Below are 16,897 nucleotides of genomic sequence, written 5' to 3' on the forward strand. Positions count from 1 at the left end.
GGGGTAGGGGTAGGGGTAGGAGTACCTTACAATGTCAGGTTCCAGCAACCAGGGGGCCCCCTGCCCCCCAAACCTTTCGACCAGCACATCCCAATACCCCGCTCCTAGCACCCAAAAACACCGCCATGTCTCCCCCCTCCCCCCACCCTCCCCCCAGCCACATCATCCCCACACCTGCAGCGCCCCTTTCCGGAGCCTCTCTACGCTGTCCAGATGCGAGTGGTAGGCGGCACTGTCCCGAATGAAGGCGATGTCTGTCCCCGGGGGGGGGGCGGAGATGTGTATATGGGGGGGAGGGGGAGAAGGGGTTGGTGGTGGAGTGGAGGTCCACACACCTCATTTTTCTGTAAACGGGATGGACAGAGAAATGTACGGCACTGTCGTATGTCGCGTACCTAAGCCCGGCAAGCTGCCAAAGTGGCGGGCTGAGAACATTCGGTAGTCGGTATCCCCGGGGATGATACCCGTGTCGAAAATGTCCTGTAGCATACATACATACATACAAAAACTCAGGTTAGGCACTACAGGTAAGGCACGGACCATTGCCCCCGGGAGATCCCGGGATCGATACCCGATAGGGTCAAAATCCTTCCGATGGTGGAGGGTAAAGTGCCGCTAGTCGATGGACGCTGGTGACCTAGGGATAAAGTGACCTTGCGAGCCGACCAGGAACGGAGTTGGGCCGCCGTCGACCCACCGTTGGATGCCGGTGGTGGGTGCGGAACCTGAGCGATCCACTGAGAAGTTGACTAGGGTAACTGGATGAGGGTGCCCCGAAATACCGGGGAAGGCAGGGTTTCGCCGGGTAGCTGCCACGGGTGAAGACATACCCCCTGTCCCACACATACATACATACATACATACATACATACACGAAATAGAAACCGCACCCCGCCTGGCCACCCGCCTGAGCAATTCTCGCCCCGTGAGCGTTCTTCGCCCCCCGGGCCCAGGACGTCACCGTCCAGGCGCCCGTGTGCTGGAACAAGATGGGAAGTCCGCCCGCGCCCATGGCCTGAGGTATGCCGGGGTGAAGGTGTGTGTGTGTGTGGCGGGGTGAGGGGGGCATCAGGGTGAAGTAGGCTAGGGGCTAAGGGGGGCATCAGGGGGAAGACGAACCCCCGGCGAGTGAAAGAACTGATGCCAGCAGATGTAGATGGACGGATGTTTTTCCGGGATTAGACAGATACGGAAGGAAGGGATGGGGGCGGAAGGGATTGCCTGATGCAACTTAATGAATCAGTGTGTATGTATGCATGTATGTATGTATGTATGCATGTATGTATGTATGTATGTATGTATGTATGTATGTATGTATGTATGTATGTATGCATGTATGTATGTATGTATGTATGTATGTATGTATGACTTAGATTACACTGTGGGCATGTATGTATGTATATGTGAAGATATGGTTTAGGGGTGTGGGGGTGTGGGGGGGGGGATGGGAGAGAGGAGGGAGACGAAAAACAGAGCAAGGATAAAACCCTGAGTCAAGATTAAAGAAGGGGATCGCGCGCAGTCAAGGACGCGAAGAAGATGCAGCTTTCGGATTTGGAAACGTGGGCGAGGGGGTGAGGTGGCGGGAGGCCGACTCTTCTCACGCACACCACACACGCACATCCTTCCTTTCGTACGCTCAGGGGCCGTACAGTGCACGGCGGATGTACGGATGTCGTACCTCCAGATTAAGAAAGGCGCCGAGGTCCCGGGCGTGTGGACTGGAGTTGAAGAAGCCGTGACCTGCCTAACCAGGGTTTTAAAAAGGGGCCCCACGCCGGGGGTAGGACGCGGAAAGGGGGAAATTAATATATCAATCATGTAATTACGCAAAAAGAATAAATTTTCATTTGTTCATTTGTTCTCCACTGCTGCGAACTTAACTACCGGATACGTGTTTTGGGCCGTTGAGGAAAAACGTGTCGTGTCATGTACTTCACGTACCTGCCTGCCAGCAGTGGTGGCCAGGAGCCGTCCTCAGCCGGTGATGTTGCTGTGCCGAAGAAGATATGTCGTACAACTACTAGTAGTACTAGTAGTAATTTTTTACTAACTTCGAACGTGAAAAGGAATTGTGTAGAACCCGATCGTCTCTAATCGGCTAACATTTGCCGCTACTACCGCCCTAAGTGAGTGCTGCATCACACAAGGTTGATGTGTGGGATGCAAAGAAGCGCCCCGGTAAAGGAAGTACACGGGCCAAAACACACACGCACACAAAAAAGAAAGAAATCGGCAGGAGCATGAGGAGGAGGCCTAAGGGCGGGGAATGTACGGCCGTGGAATGTACGGCATGGGAATGGAGAAAGAGAGGGACAGAGGGATGGAGAGGGGGAGGAAGGGCCCACCTGGCAGATACTCTCCTCGCCACCATCAAAGAGCAGTACGAGCGGTACGGCAGGCAGGGAGGATGTGGGACGAGACAATATTGCCCGGGCAACTTCCAGTACAACTGCCACCATGCTGACGTCATCCGAGGCGCCTGCGTGTCGATCGACATATGTAGGTTATTGTATATATATGTATGTATATATGTATGTATGTATGTATGTATGTATGTATGTATGTATGTATGTATGTATGTATGTATGTATGTATACGTACACATGCAGACACACGGACACACAAAACACACAAAAACAGCACTCCCTCCCTCCCTCCCTCACTCACCGGGAGATGCGACCGCGCTGTCATGGTGGGAGGCTATCAGCAGACCCCTCCTCCGGGGGGGCCCCCCCGCCCCCTCGGGCCCCGCTGTCGCCTCCTTCGACCCTTCATCCTCCGCCTTTTCCTCAGCAGTAGCAGCAGCAGTAGCAGCAGTGGGTGCTGTTGCTGCTGCTGACGCGGCGTTTGTGGGTGTTATTGTGACGACCACGTTGGTAAGTCCTCGGTAGGCGTTGGTGAAGGGCACCCCGCCAAAGTCCATGGCCACGGAGCCAGTCACAGTCTCACGATACACCTGGCGGCGGCGGCGGCGGGGGCGGCGGTGGGGACGGCGGCGGCGGCGGCGGTGGTGTTGCACAATGATGAGAGACCCAGGTCAGCCAACGATAACAACAACAAAAACAACAACGACATTACAACGACACAACAAAAACAACAACGGACTGCGTGGGTGTCCTTGGCTAGGAGAGTCTTCTGAAGGGCCGTTTCTGGCGTGGGTAGGTCTTCCCCTGCCTCGTCGTTTGAGAGTGTAATGGAACCCCCTGATTAGAGCCCCTGCCCCCGGTAGCGTTTTCTGTTTGTTCTTGTTTTGGTGTCCAAGAGGGGAGAGAGCGCGCGATTGGGCTGGCCAGGCGAAGTGCGGGCAGGTAGCCTGTTTAGGGTTCCCAGAGGTGGTGTGGCGCCTCTCGCGTCGCTCTCGCTTAGTTCGGTTCGCAGTCTTCTGGGCCGTTGTGTTGCCTAGCCAAGGACTGGGAGAGCGCCCCGGCTGGCGTGAGTGAGGGAGGTAGTGCGTGAGTTAGGCGCGCGCGGAGGAACAGACAGACAGACGGACGGACGGACGTGGAGCCCCGCGTGCAGCCGCCCCTGCGCTGCTGCTGTGTTTCGGCCCCCGGTCCGGTCCGGTCCGGGCCCCCGACGCTGCTCGCCGTCATTTCTCCTCAGGGCGAGCTTTGCCCACACCGTGTAACACCCCCCTCGTCAACATCAGCAACAACACCAACAACACAACACGGTAACACAACAACAAGCACAGCAGTATATAATGATGGCCATCACGGCCCAAGACAAACACACAGGACAAACGCAATGCCCAACCTGTTTGATATGTATATTATATTTAAAACATCTGTGCAATAACCTACACACACACACACCCGGGTGGAGTGTTGCACTCAATAAACAGCGCTTCCAAGAAGTGCTGTACGGCCGTGAGGAAGAGCTTGTGCAATTACAACAGCAGCAACATCAACATCAACAGCAGCGATAGCAGCAACAGCAGCGATAGCAGCAATAGCAACAGCGGCTTTTAACCACCGTCATGCCATACAAAAACAATTACCTTGACTTCGACATCGCCGCCCCGCGCCGCCGCCATCTCCGCCAGCAGCTCCCCTTGCCGTACAATGTAATCATGGGCCTTGCGCAGCTGTGGCATGGAAATCTGCAGTATGGTGACAGTCCGCCGCCGCCGCCGGGTTGGTGTAGCGTACCGTGTGGTACAGCGTTCGTGTCCTTGAGAGTGTGTGTGTGTGTGTGCTTGTGGTTTTTTGTGTGCGTTTATGTGTGTTTGTGTGTGTATGTGTGTGTCCAGCCGGCCATGGACAAGCATGCGCGGTGAAACTCCTCGCCCGCCTGCTCTTCCCTGCAGGGCCTCTACTCCGTAAAGCTTTCTCCTGCTTTGCACGAGGATTACGCAGCCTTCCAAAGAAGCAAAGCAAGTAACACACACACACACACACACAGAGTACCTAGCAAACCCACCTGCCGATCTGGCAGCTCCCCCGCCAGGGCCTTCACGTGCTCCATGGCGCGCTCCTCGCTGAATAGCTCCAGGGGAGATGATGCGGATCGCACGGGGGGATTCCAGTGCAGGCGCTGCTGCATCAGCGGAAGCTGGGGATTCGGTAGGGGCGTGTAGGGAGTTTCGATGAGTCAGGACATGGCGGGACAACGACTGGACAGGGGTTGGACAGGTCGACGGACATCTTTGCGCTGATGTATATTGATATCTGATGGTGACGGAGTATTGATGGCTGCTTTGCAAGGACGGTGCTCGGATTGGCCATCGGTTCCGGCGTCCGTTAAGCAGCAGCAGCTTTGACTCTACCAGCAAAGACGAGGTATTATATAAAGAGCAAGTACAGAGCTGCCCAAGCGAACATTGGTTGTCGTTATCTCATAAGAGTAAGACAAATATTGTTCGAGGCCTCCGTTACTTCTTGACGAAGGTTGCGAGACGAGCGCGGCTTGCAGCGTACCATAGCCGCGTAGTATAAAATAATTCCAAGGAAAAGTAGGCGTGCACTTGCCCACGGCACGATGGGCTGTTCATCGCGCTTCGCACACTGGGCTAGCTTAGCAGCTCCAGTCGTATCGGCGCTGATCGCCATCTCAAAGCTTTGAAAACACACTCTATAATACTCGCAAGATTAGATTAAGTTGGGAATACCTCCAGTTTTTTAAGTCCACCATTTTGAAAATCTGTCATCATCACGACACCTGCGTATTCAATTCTATTGAGAGCATGGCGACTTGAGTCTGCGTGGACTAATCGCTCACAATTTCGATCTCGATTTTATTTTCGCATTTCGCACCAAAGGCTAAACCTGATGGTCAACTGGTATACCGATTACAGGACGCGAAGTCTCCGTTGTCGGTTATACGACGGACAGTAGCTTAAGTGCTGAAGAGCTCAAGTGCTCAAAACACCCCCGGCCGCGGCATCATTCCCGCGGAATATTCCAGATATAAAAGTCATCCGTGCTTCCAGTCCCAATCAGAAGGCAAATTGGACGTGCACGGCAAGATAGCCGTGCTGTGCTGTTCTGTGTTGTGCTGCTTACTCCTCTTACGGGAAAACGGCGTATGGGACCCCCCTGATGTTTTTGGCTAAAAGCTAGCGTACAGTGATATGTCCCCGCAATGCTGCACACCGTATCTGCAACATACGATGCAACATTTACGCGATACGACACAGTACGACACCACACATTCATTTATTTCATTCATCTATCCAATGCGCATGTCAGCAAAAACTATAATCAAAGGGCATTTCCTATGTAACGATGCTCGTCTGTTCTTCCAGATGTATATATGTGTGTATGTATATATGTATGTATGCATATATGTATGTATGTATGTGGGTATGTATGTATGGATGTGCGTATGTGTCTGCACGTGGGTTAGTTAGGCGGGAGCTCTCCCGGACACGTGGCTCTGCGACGTTCCGCTCCCACCCCGGTATGTACGGCAAGGGGGTGGGGGCGATGAAACCCTCCTTATGCAGCGGTGTCCAGGGGAGGCTTCCGCTGCCGCCGCTCAGCTGCCGCGGCCGCCGCCCGGGCGACCGCGGCGCACCGCCGCCAGCAGCGCCGCCGCCTTCGCGGCGGCGGCTGTCGCCGCTGCACCCGCCGCCGCCGCGGCGCCGTACAGCATCCGCCGCGTCAGCTCCGACTGTGCTAGCTGCAGCTCCTGACCCTCCGACGCCTGGAGGGCGATGAGTGCGTTGATGACCATTCCAACTGCCAAAGACCAACCGAAGCTACTGTTCAACCGCTTAGATAACGGCCCAACCTCCGTATGGTGTACAACCAATGACCCAAACCCCTTTCTCTCTAGGTTTGCTTCCCCTTTGTCACCCCCAAAACCCTAAAACCACTTAATGCACACCCGAACACCCGGGTTCACCCGCCACACCTGTAGAGCGTACTGCATCTCGTACACCCGGCGAGCAAGGTACGGCACCACCTTGTCTGGGTGTCCAAAGGGACACAGCTTGTAGACCCTGTACGACATGTGTATTTACGGCACGCAGCAGTACAATCAGCACAATGGCAGACGTTCCAAGTAACGGCCCCGCATGCTTGTGTTCGTCTGGTGCTGTGTTTTAGGGGTCGGCCTTTCTTGGCTTGAGATAAGGTCTCCAGGCCCGGTGTTTCTACCTAACAGCCGTACACGCGGACGGACGGAATGTCGAACAGACAGACGGACAGACAGGTCGTTTATGCGGCCTACCTAACCATTATGCCATCACGATAACAAACAAAACACATCAAACATAGCTCCTCTCCGCAGGAGATAAACTTAAAAAAAAACATGCGCAGCAAGGATTATGGACGGCTCCGAAACCAATTACCGCCCCCCGGGCGCTCTCCCCCCTTCTCCTCCCCCTCTCCCGCGCTGCCTCCTCACCCCCTTTGCCCCTCCTCCCCCTCCATTAGGTTCTCACTTAAAGCCGGCAGCGCCCAAAGAAAAGCTGATATCGTCAGCGACCCCAAGCAATTGACCAAAGTACACGGGCGCCGTCGCACGCCCGAGTCCACGGCGCGCCATGCCCGCCGCCGCCGCCGACACGCTGCCGCGATGGTGGGTCCCAACCATCAACTCCGCGCGATCGGCCCGTACGGCATCTAGCAGCAGCTCCAGACAGGCCGCGAACGACGCGTGCGTCCCTTCGACAGTGTCGTACAACGCCGGCTCTGCCGCATGCAATGGGCATGCTGTTGCATTGGGCCGCGTGGTACCGACGGCGACGGCGGCGGTCGGTGATGTAGTGGTCGCGCAGACGGATGATGGGGTGGCGGCGGCGGCGGCGGCGCTGCCGCTGCCGCCGCCGTTGGCGGCGGCGGTCGGCAGTACGGCCCAGCGGCGCTCTAGGTGCATATAGGCGCCGCTGACCTACAACGATAACCAAAACGCCGTTGCGACAGTTGCAAAGATGGCAGTTATCGCGGTGGATGCCGTACAGGCTAACACTAATTGCCGTACAACCCCCTTACCCTCACCCTTATCTCACCAAATTAGCGCCTAGAGAGTACCCTTCTCTCTCCGCCCGAAACAAATCCAAAGTCAGCCGTTGTTGGATGTCTTTCAAGTACGCCTGGTACGTCAGAAATACGACAGCCTCACGCCTGTCGCCGCCGCAGCCGCCAGTTTCGTCATCGTCGTACTCCCTTCCTCCGCCTGCAGCGGCAGCTGCGATTGCGGCGGTATCAGCGGCATCGGCGGCGTCGGCGGCAGCGCCATCAACATGACCGCCGCCGCCGCCGTTGTCTTTTGCTGTGTTCGCTGTCGCACTGTTCTTGTTGTTGTACCGGCGCATTACGTCATGTGCGATGTGCTCCAGGGCGGGTCTCATGGCGCTGAGCTCCGCGTCGATAATGACCTTGACACCCTGGCGGGGCGGAGAGGAAGGAGCAGAGAGATGCATGTGATGTACATCAGATGTACGTCAGACGTACATACATACACACACCAGGATATATCGGCTGCATCCCCCTGTGACGCCACACATGATTGCAGCAATGGCAAAGCACGCACATGTGTGTATGTATGTATTTATGTATGTGTGCGTGTATATATGACGTTGGAAGGTCAGGAGTGTCACAAGTAGACCCATGGGTCAGTGGGCATTGGGTGGTGAATGGAGTGAGTGGAGTTCACGTGGTAAAAGACACACATGCACACACACACACACAAGCACACACACACACACAAGCACACACACACACACACAAGCACACACACACACACACACACACAAGCACACACACACACACACAAGCACACACACACACACACGCTCGCGCATATATGACGTTTGGCTCGGCTTCTTTGCTTTCAGGCATGGAAGCTTGGCAGCCCGCTGTATCAACAACATATACATATATAGCGGAAGCTGCATGCAGTTCCGAAAACATGTAAGAGAGTACTGAGAGTAGTTCAGCGCAAAATGTTGTACGGCAGTGACACAGCTCAATGTTGTACCTTACTGACGGCCCTCTCTATGAGCGCTTCCAAACGGTTCCGGAGCCCCTCCAGCTGCTGCTGCTGCAGGGCCGTACAGGTCCCATCCTGGGGTTCCTCCCCATTTGCAATGAATGCCGTACACGACGACGGCGTCGGTGTCACGCGGTACGGGCCGTACGGCGCCTCTTCCAGGTCCGCCGCCAGGCCCAGCAGCCGTCCCAGGTCCTGTCGACGAAGCCATCCCTCGTAGTCTGGCGGCGGCGGCGGCGGCGCCGCCGCCACCTCCGTAATACTTGCTTCGATGGCGGCGGTGACGGCACCGGCAGCAGCAGCAGCAGCAGCAGCAGCGGCAGCGGCAGGGGGAAGGCAGTCTCCAGGGCCTGCAAAGGATTGTGTCCGCAAATATGATCAAGTTATCGCAAATTGTTGCCATACACATGCATGAAACACAGGCATGAAACACATGCATGCATGCATGCATGCAGATATACAGATATACATACATACATACGTCACCCAAGCCCACCCGGTGGCGTCATGTCCCAACGCCGCAGGAGCTCGTCCATGTCGTACTCGCCATACGGTACTGTACGGCCATCACCAGCGGCGGCCACAACGCCACGCCGCTGCAGGGCCGCCAGCACGCGGTGCAGCGCAGCTGACACGTTCACCAAGAACTCCTGGTCGCCGTTGCACCCACCATCGCCGCCGCCGCCATCACCCCTCTCAGCAAAATGATCTGTCAGTGCACTAAGCTTTATAAGGGAGAACTTTTGCCCGGGTAACGACGCCGCCGTGTCAATCGCCGCCATGAAGCCTTGGAAATTCCTCCCGTACGGCACCTCGAGCCGCGATGGATCATAGTCGTACGACATAGGCGAGGCGGTGCCGGAAGCCCCGCCCCTATCCCCACTGACTATCTCCTGCTTTCCGCGGCAGTTGGCGGAGCCGACGACGGCCGATGCGACTGCCGGAGTGCAGTACAGCTGCAGCGCTGAAGTCGCGTCGTCCTCTTCCGGGAAATCTAGCATGGCCATGACGCCGTGTGCTCGGAGGCGATTCATTTGCGACCACACGTCAGACGGCATATGACCGATGCAGAAGTGGCGGAACAGCGCGTCGCGCATCCAGTTGAGCAGGGCGCCAGGTAAGACGGCGGCGGCGGCGGCGCCGCCGCCGCCGCCACCGCCGCGATCCGCCGTTTCCCTCGGTGACGGATCCTGTCGCAGAGCCGGAAACGCGCCACCACTAAAACCTGGGAATACGTCGCTGCCGCTGCCGCTGCCGCTGCCGTTCGCGACGACATCGTTGGAGGATCTTGCCGTACTGCCATGCAACAGATGGTCGACATGTCGTACAAACAGCGGTAGTGAGCAGAGGCGCAGTACTAGGAGCGTTCGTACCAGTTCATCCGTTCGCAGGTGTTCGTAGATGAGCCGATGATCCTGTGTGCATGTGTGTGTGTGCGCATGCGCGCGCGTGTGCGGGAGCGCGTTGAGTTCTTAGCGAAGGGCAGCATCGACGTTCTTTTTTTTCCGTATCCGTAGCTGCACAGCTTACGAAAGCTAGCAAATGACCTTGTCATGGAAAACAAAGAATGTGGAGACAGGTAACAGGCACTGGCCAATCCGTAAAAGAGCAAATTTGCTGAGCTCTCAAATCCAGAAGGTACACAAGCACTAACGATAACGAAGCTCGCACCTTAAATTGAAGCTGTCTTTTAGGGCAATTTTCGGAACCGGTGACTGTGTCATCGCCCCTGTTGTCGCTGGTGCTGGCGCCAGCGCTCCCAAGCGAGGAGATAGAAGCGATACCGAGGATACAGCGGCTGCTGTCGCTGCCTCTGCTGCTTGGGAACAAGGCTTGGGAACGTGGAAGCAGCAATAGCGAGCTGCGTGTAAGCCTGGCACCAGAAATGAGACGGAGTTCTGGCATGATCTGTTTAGGATGGCATACGGGACGAGTGCTGCATCCCGCGCGCACCAAAACAGAGGACATGGTATACGTGACAGATTTTAGATGTTTAATGGTATCAGTTTGAAGACTCTTAGATTTCCGCACGGATCTGCTTTAGTTCACATACAATTGTCGGCCGTGCACATGTTTCCGGCAAGCGCCCTAAGGCAACACTGCAACAAACGGTAAAAGACAGGCAAATTTTGAGTTGTAACTCAACATCCTTTATGCCTCCTCGTAGCGGAAGCGCCTCTGCAAGGGTTCAACACGGCGACGCACTGCGCTACGACAGCGGCCATCATTCAACTGCCGCCGGTGTCGTCCCGCATATAATTGAAAACATCATGGGCTACAAGCCTGGGGGATTTTAAATATCGTTATAGTTAAAACCTGAGATAACCAATATGGCTTAAAGAAGCTGCAACCCAAACGGCAATCCATTTCGCCGGGCAGCGCCTGGTGCAAATATACTATCGGTTTGTCCTCAAAAGCCAAACTCAATTGCGGTTAATCTTTATAAAACAAGGCTCTATAGCCGAAGGATTGAAGGGAAATTATAGCCGGTTTTGTAAGTAGATGTCGGTTAGTTACGTAATTTGGTTCCGAAACGGCCGTCCGAAGGGCGGTGGGACAATTATGATACGTGATGATGGATGTGCGCGTTTTGCTATGCTACAAAAGATATGATTCGGTAAGTTGGTCCCTTCCCCCGAAACCATAAAGTGCCGTTTGCCGACGCCTCCTGCTTGAGCTGCCTTGATAATAGCGCTTGTACCGATGATGGTTGCACGTTTGCGGCTGCAAGTGGTGGTTATGAAGGTGGAAAGAGTGACGGTTATGGAAGTGGGTAGGACGGCTGGTTAGGACGGCGGTGACGGTGGGGAAATTGATTGAGGGGAAGTACACACTGAACATTACTGGACGTAGGGGACGTTGAATCCTAACAGACGACCTAAACCACAGAGCAGCGCATATGGGGGAGTCGTCGGCGTGCAGGGCTATGACGGCTGGCTTAGCTTTGGCTTTGGCTTTGTGCTTCTGAATGTGCGCTCCCTTGCGGTTAATTCCGCTGTTGGAAGGGTTAAGGAAGCGCAATATGTCGGATCGCCTTGCATTATGCCTTGACTCAACTTGCACATTGCATCAAACATTGGCGGCCCAAATTGGAAAGCCAAAACCATCTACAGTAACAGCATGGTTAGGACAGTTCCAAGGAGAGTTAAACTGAAGCTGTGAGAAAGGACAGGTATAGTTAGGCAAGGGCTGTGGTCATCGAGATATCTCTCGTGATGAGGCATGACCGATCCTGCATTCCCACGCGGTTCACTTTGCTGCTGCAGCAACCCTGCGATTAGCCCCGTTGGCAGCCGCCAAGCCTGCCGCTAGTCGTTGCTGTTGGTCGTGGATTTATTCTCGATGATGGTCGGCATGAACAAAGCCACTGCTTGCGGAATTGGAAAGAACTATCGTACAGCTCCATCCTCCGAAACCAAAATGGAACTTTCGACCAAGGCCATGCGCGACATCCTAGGATTGAAGTGCCTAGTAATTCCATTATGGAGGTTTTCCTGCACCTAGATCATTATGTTTTTTATTAGGGGCAAAGAGTCAACAATCCACAGGCACTTCCGTTGGCAAGATACCTCAGGAGCCTAGTGTGAATTCAGCGTATATTGGTACATTACCGATCTAGGCCATTCTTGATAAACGGGACCTATAACAGGATGGCATCGTCGCGACAAGTTGCCATGCCCTCTCACGACAGGGCGCGTCAGGAAGCTCTTACAAATCTAGATTTGTTATTAATTATGCGGTCATACATCAAATCCATGCTTGAGGGACCCCAGGGCTACAAGGGGCTCATCCTGGACAAGGAAACGATGCGAATTTGCTCGAACCTGCATGGACGGACAGAGCTGGCGGAGCAGAACGTTGTGCACGTGGAGTACATAGAAAAGAGCGATGGGCGAAGCCACTCGGAGCTCACGGTAAGCTTGATTCAGCCAAAGCTTGCTCCGACGCTTACCGGCACGAATTTCGGAGCGCCTCAAGTTCACCAGCAGCCCGTCCTCGCTGCTGCAGGCAGTTTGCTTCTTGCGGCCGACCCGCGAAAACATCATCTTCCTTAAGCGCGAGCTCAAGTCCCCGCGTTACCAGCACTACCACCTCCGTGAGTCGGCTGCGTGCTGTATGCTGCAACCTGCAAGCTATTGCCCCCGCTCTCTGCGGGGCCCCCTTTCAGCCGTGCAGCCGAAGTGGATTCCTGTTTCGGGGCCAAACCAAAAAGACCCAGGCATGTCTGCATCAGCTACCCACCCTGTTGGGCTGTGCACCGGGGGGTGGTGATAGCTGCCCCAGAAAAGGACACCCTGCGCAACACGGTCAGGATGACCTCGCAGCCTTATTCTTTTGTTGTGAAACTTTCACGATTGTACGACATCAGCAGACCCACATCAGACGCGCGGACATGCTGGGGCCCTATCATCCATCCAACCCAAATCGTCGTGCGACCCAAATCACCTCTCCGCAATTCCCTCGCTCTTCAGCGACGACCAGTCGGGACTGCGGCTGCGAATCCCAACGCATTCTAAGAGGGGAGGGGAGAAAGAAGAGAGGGGAGGGGAGAGGGGTGGCGGGCGGTTTGGGGGAGAGGTGAGAAGTTAAAACAGGGATGGAAGGGTCGAGGGGTAAGGGGAGACTGAGGGGAAATGCGGTACCGTCCGCTTTCCTGGAGGCCCCCCCCTCACGGCGGCGACGCGGGGCAGTCCTGGGGGTCAATCCTGGGAATGGGATGTGCGAGATTGAGGGCGGTGCCATCCACGAAAAACATGACTCGGACCAACGGAACCTGTACAGGATTCGATTCCTTAAACGTTAACACGTATGGGCTCGTTACACTGCTCTGGGTAACGCAACCGCGGTGTCACACACACACACACACACAGACAAGGATGGGCTGCGCGTGTAGATGGCCGAATTTCCCTCCCTCCCCCCGCAGTGCATGTATTCGCGGTGTCCCCCTCCCTCTCGCATTGCCCCTCTTCCCCCACCGCCGTGGCAGTGCGTTTCTGATTCCCTTGCATCATACGACGCCTCCCCAAACCAAACCCTGCCGCAGCACTCTTTCCTTGGCAGCAGCTTCACTCCCCCTCTCCTGTCTGCCGCAGCACTCTTTCCTTGGCAGCAGCTTCACTCGCTCATGGTTCGTCTTTTCCCCCCTTAATCTTCACTAGACGTCGGCACTTAATTTTTGCGCCTTGATTGACTTGGCGCCTCCTCTCCTGGTTCTCCCTTCTACCACCCTCTCCACATTCGTGTAGTACTTGACTATTCCTGTGGGGGGTACCCGCACTCTCTTATCTCTGGTGTCGTCTTCATTCGTCAGTGGTAATCATCTCACCCCTCTCTCGCGCCCCTTTTCCACCCTCCCCTCCTCGCGCAGACTTCACCAACCTGCTCAACTCGGTCAGCTCCATGTTCCTGCAGGAGCTTGCGGAAGCGGACGCGGCCGGGGAGAGGGTGATGGAGGTGCAGGTGGGGGACAGAGCGGAAAGGGGGTGGGCTGCGCGCGCATGTGTGTATATATATGTGTGTATATATGTGTGTATATATATGTGTGTATATGTGCCAGGGGGGAGATAGGCGGGGTGGCTTTTGCGAAGGGGGGGTTTCGGCATCCGGTTCGGCACTGTGTATAGTTCGTCATTTTGGAACGCGTCATTCCTCCTGGGTGGGGAGGATTACCCGCCTGGGTGGGGGGGATTACGAGCTGAGGCCCCCGGGGCGTTGAATGTATGGTCGGTGTTCAAGTGGAGAGGGAGTGAGGGGGGCCCGTGTGTGTGTTTGGTGCGGCCGCCGCTGTAGCCGCCACTGTCAAAAAGCTGCTGCGATTGTGTGCCAGTGCCGCTGCTGCTGTTCATACTGCCGTCACCGAGCCGCTGTGCTATCTAGCGTTGCAACTGCGATGGCTCGTGTTGGTTGCTGTGTTGGTTTCTTTCCTCGTTTCGTTTCTTGTTTCTTTTCTTGTTTATGTATGTATGCATGCATGTATGTATGTATATCCCACAGGAGGACTATGCGGACTTCCAGGTTCCCGACCCGCACCACTTCGTGATTCCCGTGCCCCGAAATGAGCTGTTCTTCGCTGTACGGCAGCAGGGGGCGGCGCCGTCGGCGGCGGAGTACGAGCTCATCGACCGATGTGTGCAGGTAGGTTGTAGGGCCCAAAAGTCATGCTTTAAATATTAAAACAATTATTATATTTAATAATAATTATTATTATGTTTTATTACCGCATGTTGCCGCGGCCGCCGCCTCCATCTCCCACCTCCTTTGTCGTTGCCGTCACCGTCCTCCACAACCTCTCAGTCGTGTCTGTTCGTCTGTCTGTCCGTCGTCAACTCCAGGGTTTGTCGGCTGTGTTTCTGGCTCTGCGGCGGCGACCTATTATCCGCTACCAGAGGGGATCGGAGCTGGTGGCCCAGCTGGCGAAGAGCCTACATCTACTGACTTACAAACAGGTCTGTCGTACCAAAGAGCCTGCGCTTCCAAGGACCAGAGAATTATTTATATTTGCGTAAGCTGCTGGTACGGCTGCTGTTCGCTGCTGTTCGCTGCTGTTGCCGGTGTGTAGGAGGCGGCGGTGTTCGACTTTGGCGTGTCCCGCTCCGCCCCGCCCGTGGTGTTGCTGCTGGACCGGAGGGATGACCCTGTCACGCCCCTGCTTAGCCAGGTGGGGGGTGGGGGGAGGCTGAGGGGGTACGGGGGGTGGGTGGCTGAGGGGGTACGGGGGGTGGGAGGAGGCTGAGGGGGTACGGGGGGTGGGAGGAGGCTGAGGGGGTATGGGGGTGGGAGGAGGCTGAGGGGGTATGGGGGTTGGGAGGCTGGGGGGGTATGGGGGTGGGAGGCTGGGGGGGTATGGGGGGTAGGAGGCTGAGGCTTTAATGGTTCCTAGTGACCGATCACCTTCTGGAAGGGAATTATTTCTCAGTAACCACTTGGTCACCACCTAGTAACCACTTTTTAAAACACTGGTGGGAATGGGGTGGGGTAGGGTAGGGTAGGGTGGGGTGGGTTATTCGGAAGTAAGACACACGGCGCCTGGTGAGGTGCACAACAGGGTGTGCATGTCGTACAAGGGCTGCAAGTCACTGGGGGTATGGAATTGGGGGAGGGGGAAATTGGGGGGGGATTGGGGGGTTAGTTACCCTGGGGGAGTGGGAGAGGGAGTGGGCGGAGGCTGCTGGGTTTAGACAGGGCGGTCTTAGCCCGGACGTGACCGAGTGACACGATACGGTTTCTTCCTCCCTCCGTCTCTCTTTGTCTCCCTTCCTCCCTTTCTAACCCCCGTTTCCCATCTCCGCAGTACCGCGCCCTTCCCTTCCCGATTAGAGGCAGCTATTCGCCTCCCATGCAAGCCCCCCCATTGAGTTCTACTCTTCGTCGTACACACTTGCCCTGGCAACATCTTCACTCGTTCGTGGTTCGTCTTTCCCCCCATTGACCTGGACTCCGACACGGACTCTCCAGCTACTCCCCTCCCTTCCCTCCTTACGCGCCCCCTTCCTCCCACCGCGGGGGTCTGTTGTGTGTTTTCCCCCCTCGTGGTTCAGTCTCGCGCATCAGTCTTTCCTTGCCATCAGCTTCACTCACTCGTGGTTCGCTTTCCCTCGCCCCCTCCCCCCCCCTTCAACCGCCCTCGCAGTGGTCGTACCAGGCCATGGTTCATGAGCTGGTGGGTATTCAGGATAACCTGGTGAAGATGACGAGTACGAAGGTGAGGTGTGTATGTATGTACGTATGTGTGCAATCGGCCCAGAAGCCTCCCACCCTCCCAAGGCAGTAATGTACGTGTGTTTGTATGGGTGGGATGTAGATGGGGGGTTGGGGAAGTAATTACAAGAAAAGCGAAGTTTGTATGAAACGTGGCATCTGACACTGGCCAAGGACGAGCCCCTTACCAAAGAGACTGCCCGTGTGTGTATGTATGTATGTGTGGTGGTGGTGGGGGTCATGTCTTACCGGGCCTGGCGCTGAGCACGGGGGCAAACAACTACCCTGACTCCTATACGGAAAGACATCGCCTCCGTCTTCGGATGCACGCTCCGGAACCAGTCGGGGGGGTTTTGGACGGGAGCAGGGGGCGCGAGGAGGCGCTCGCTGTCTCGCCATCTTGCTCAACCTAGAAAAGCTGCACACATACATACACATGCACATGCACACTCTCTTCTCATGCGCGGCGTGTTGACGTTAGACGTTGTGTTCTCTTCCCTTCCCATTACACAACACATTAAAACCTGATCACACACACGCACATGCAGGTTCCGGAGCAGTTCCGGGAGATTGTGTTTGACGCCCGACAAGACGATTTTCTCCGCCGCCACCTCTACCGCAACTTTGGGGAGGTGCGTGTGTGTTTGCTTGTGCGTGTGTGTATGTATGTATGCATGTGCGTATGTGCTTTTGTTATTCGCATCCACGCACGCCTTTCTGAGTGTTACAAAACCCCCAGAACTCCCCCGCCCGCCCC

General features: G+C 55.7%; 3 protein-coding genes across 3 annotated transcripts in view; 1 reads left to right on the plus strand and 2 right to left on the minus strand.

Annotated features, from left to right (window-relative positions):
• Positions 1-5,248, minus strand: part of VOLCADRAFT_107363 (uncharacterized protein) — a gene marked incomplete at its 3' end in the record, with an annotated part of 14,298 nt that extends 9,050 nt beyond the window's left edge. Inside the window, exons 1-9 of the mRNA XM_002956691.1 lie at positions 4,923-5,248; positions 4,426-4,557; positions 4,004-4,105; positions 2,671-2,959; positions 2,349-2,482; positions 1,945-1,948; positions 891-1,015; positions 396-480; positions 175-254 (exon numbers count right to left, since the gene is read on the minus strand). Of these exons, the coding sequence (XP_002956737.1) occupies positions 175-254; positions 396-480; positions 891-1,015; positions 1,945-1,948; positions 2,349-2,482; positions 2,671-2,959; positions 4,004-4,105; positions 4,426-4,557; positions 4,923-5,054 (1,083 nt within the window). The 5' untranslated portion in view covers positions 5,055-5,248. The remainder of the gene's footprint in view (positions 1-174; positions 255-395; positions 481-890; positions 1,016-1,944; positions 1,949-2,348; positions 2,483-2,670; positions 2,960-4,003; positions 4,106-4,425; positions 4,558-4,922) is intronic.
• Positions 5,249-5,982: 734 nt separating this feature from the next.
• On the minus strand, positions 5,983-10,410 carry prodhA (proline dehydrogenase/oxidase; the record flags this gene model as incomplete). The annotated part of the gene is made up of 8 exons (XM_002956692.1): positions 5,983-6,150; positions 6,361-6,448; positions 6,893-7,341; positions 7,460-7,626; positions 7,741-7,837; positions 8,262-8,341; positions 8,939-9,857; positions 10,114-10,410. The coding sequence occupies 8 exons, from the start codon at positions 10,408-10,410 to the stop codon at positions 5,983-5,985; spliced, it is 2,265 nt and encodes a 754-aa protein (XP_002956738.1).
• Positions 10,411-12,158: 1,748 nt separating this feature from the next.
• Positions 12,159-16,897, plus strand: part of vps45 (uncharacterized protein) — a gene marked incomplete at its 3' end in the record, with an annotated part of 8,350 nt that continues 3,611 nt past the window's right edge. Inside the window, exons 1-8 of the mRNA XM_002956670.1 lie at positions 12,159-12,356; positions 12,451-12,538; positions 13,811-13,902; positions 14,437-14,577; positions 14,775-14,888; positions 15,002-15,100; positions 16,073-16,144; positions 16,689-16,774. Of these exons, the coding sequence (XP_002956716.1) occupies positions 12,177-12,356; positions 12,451-12,538; positions 13,811-13,902; positions 14,437-14,577; positions 14,775-14,888; positions 15,002-15,100; positions 16,073-16,144; positions 16,689-16,774 (872 nt within the window). The remainder of the gene's footprint in view (positions 12,357-12,450; positions 12,539-13,810; positions 13,903-14,436; positions 14,578-14,774; positions 14,889-15,001; positions 15,101-16,072; positions 16,145-16,688; positions 16,775-16,897) is intronic.

This window comes from Volvox carteri (assembly GCF_000143455.1).
Source record: "Volvox carteri f. nagariensis unplaced genomic scaffold VOLCAscaffold_64, whole genome shotgun sequence".
Classification (NCBI taxonomy): domain Eukaryota; kingdom Viridiplantae; phylum Chlorophyta; class Chlorophyceae; order Chlamydomonadales; family Volvocaceae; genus Volvox; species Volvox carteri.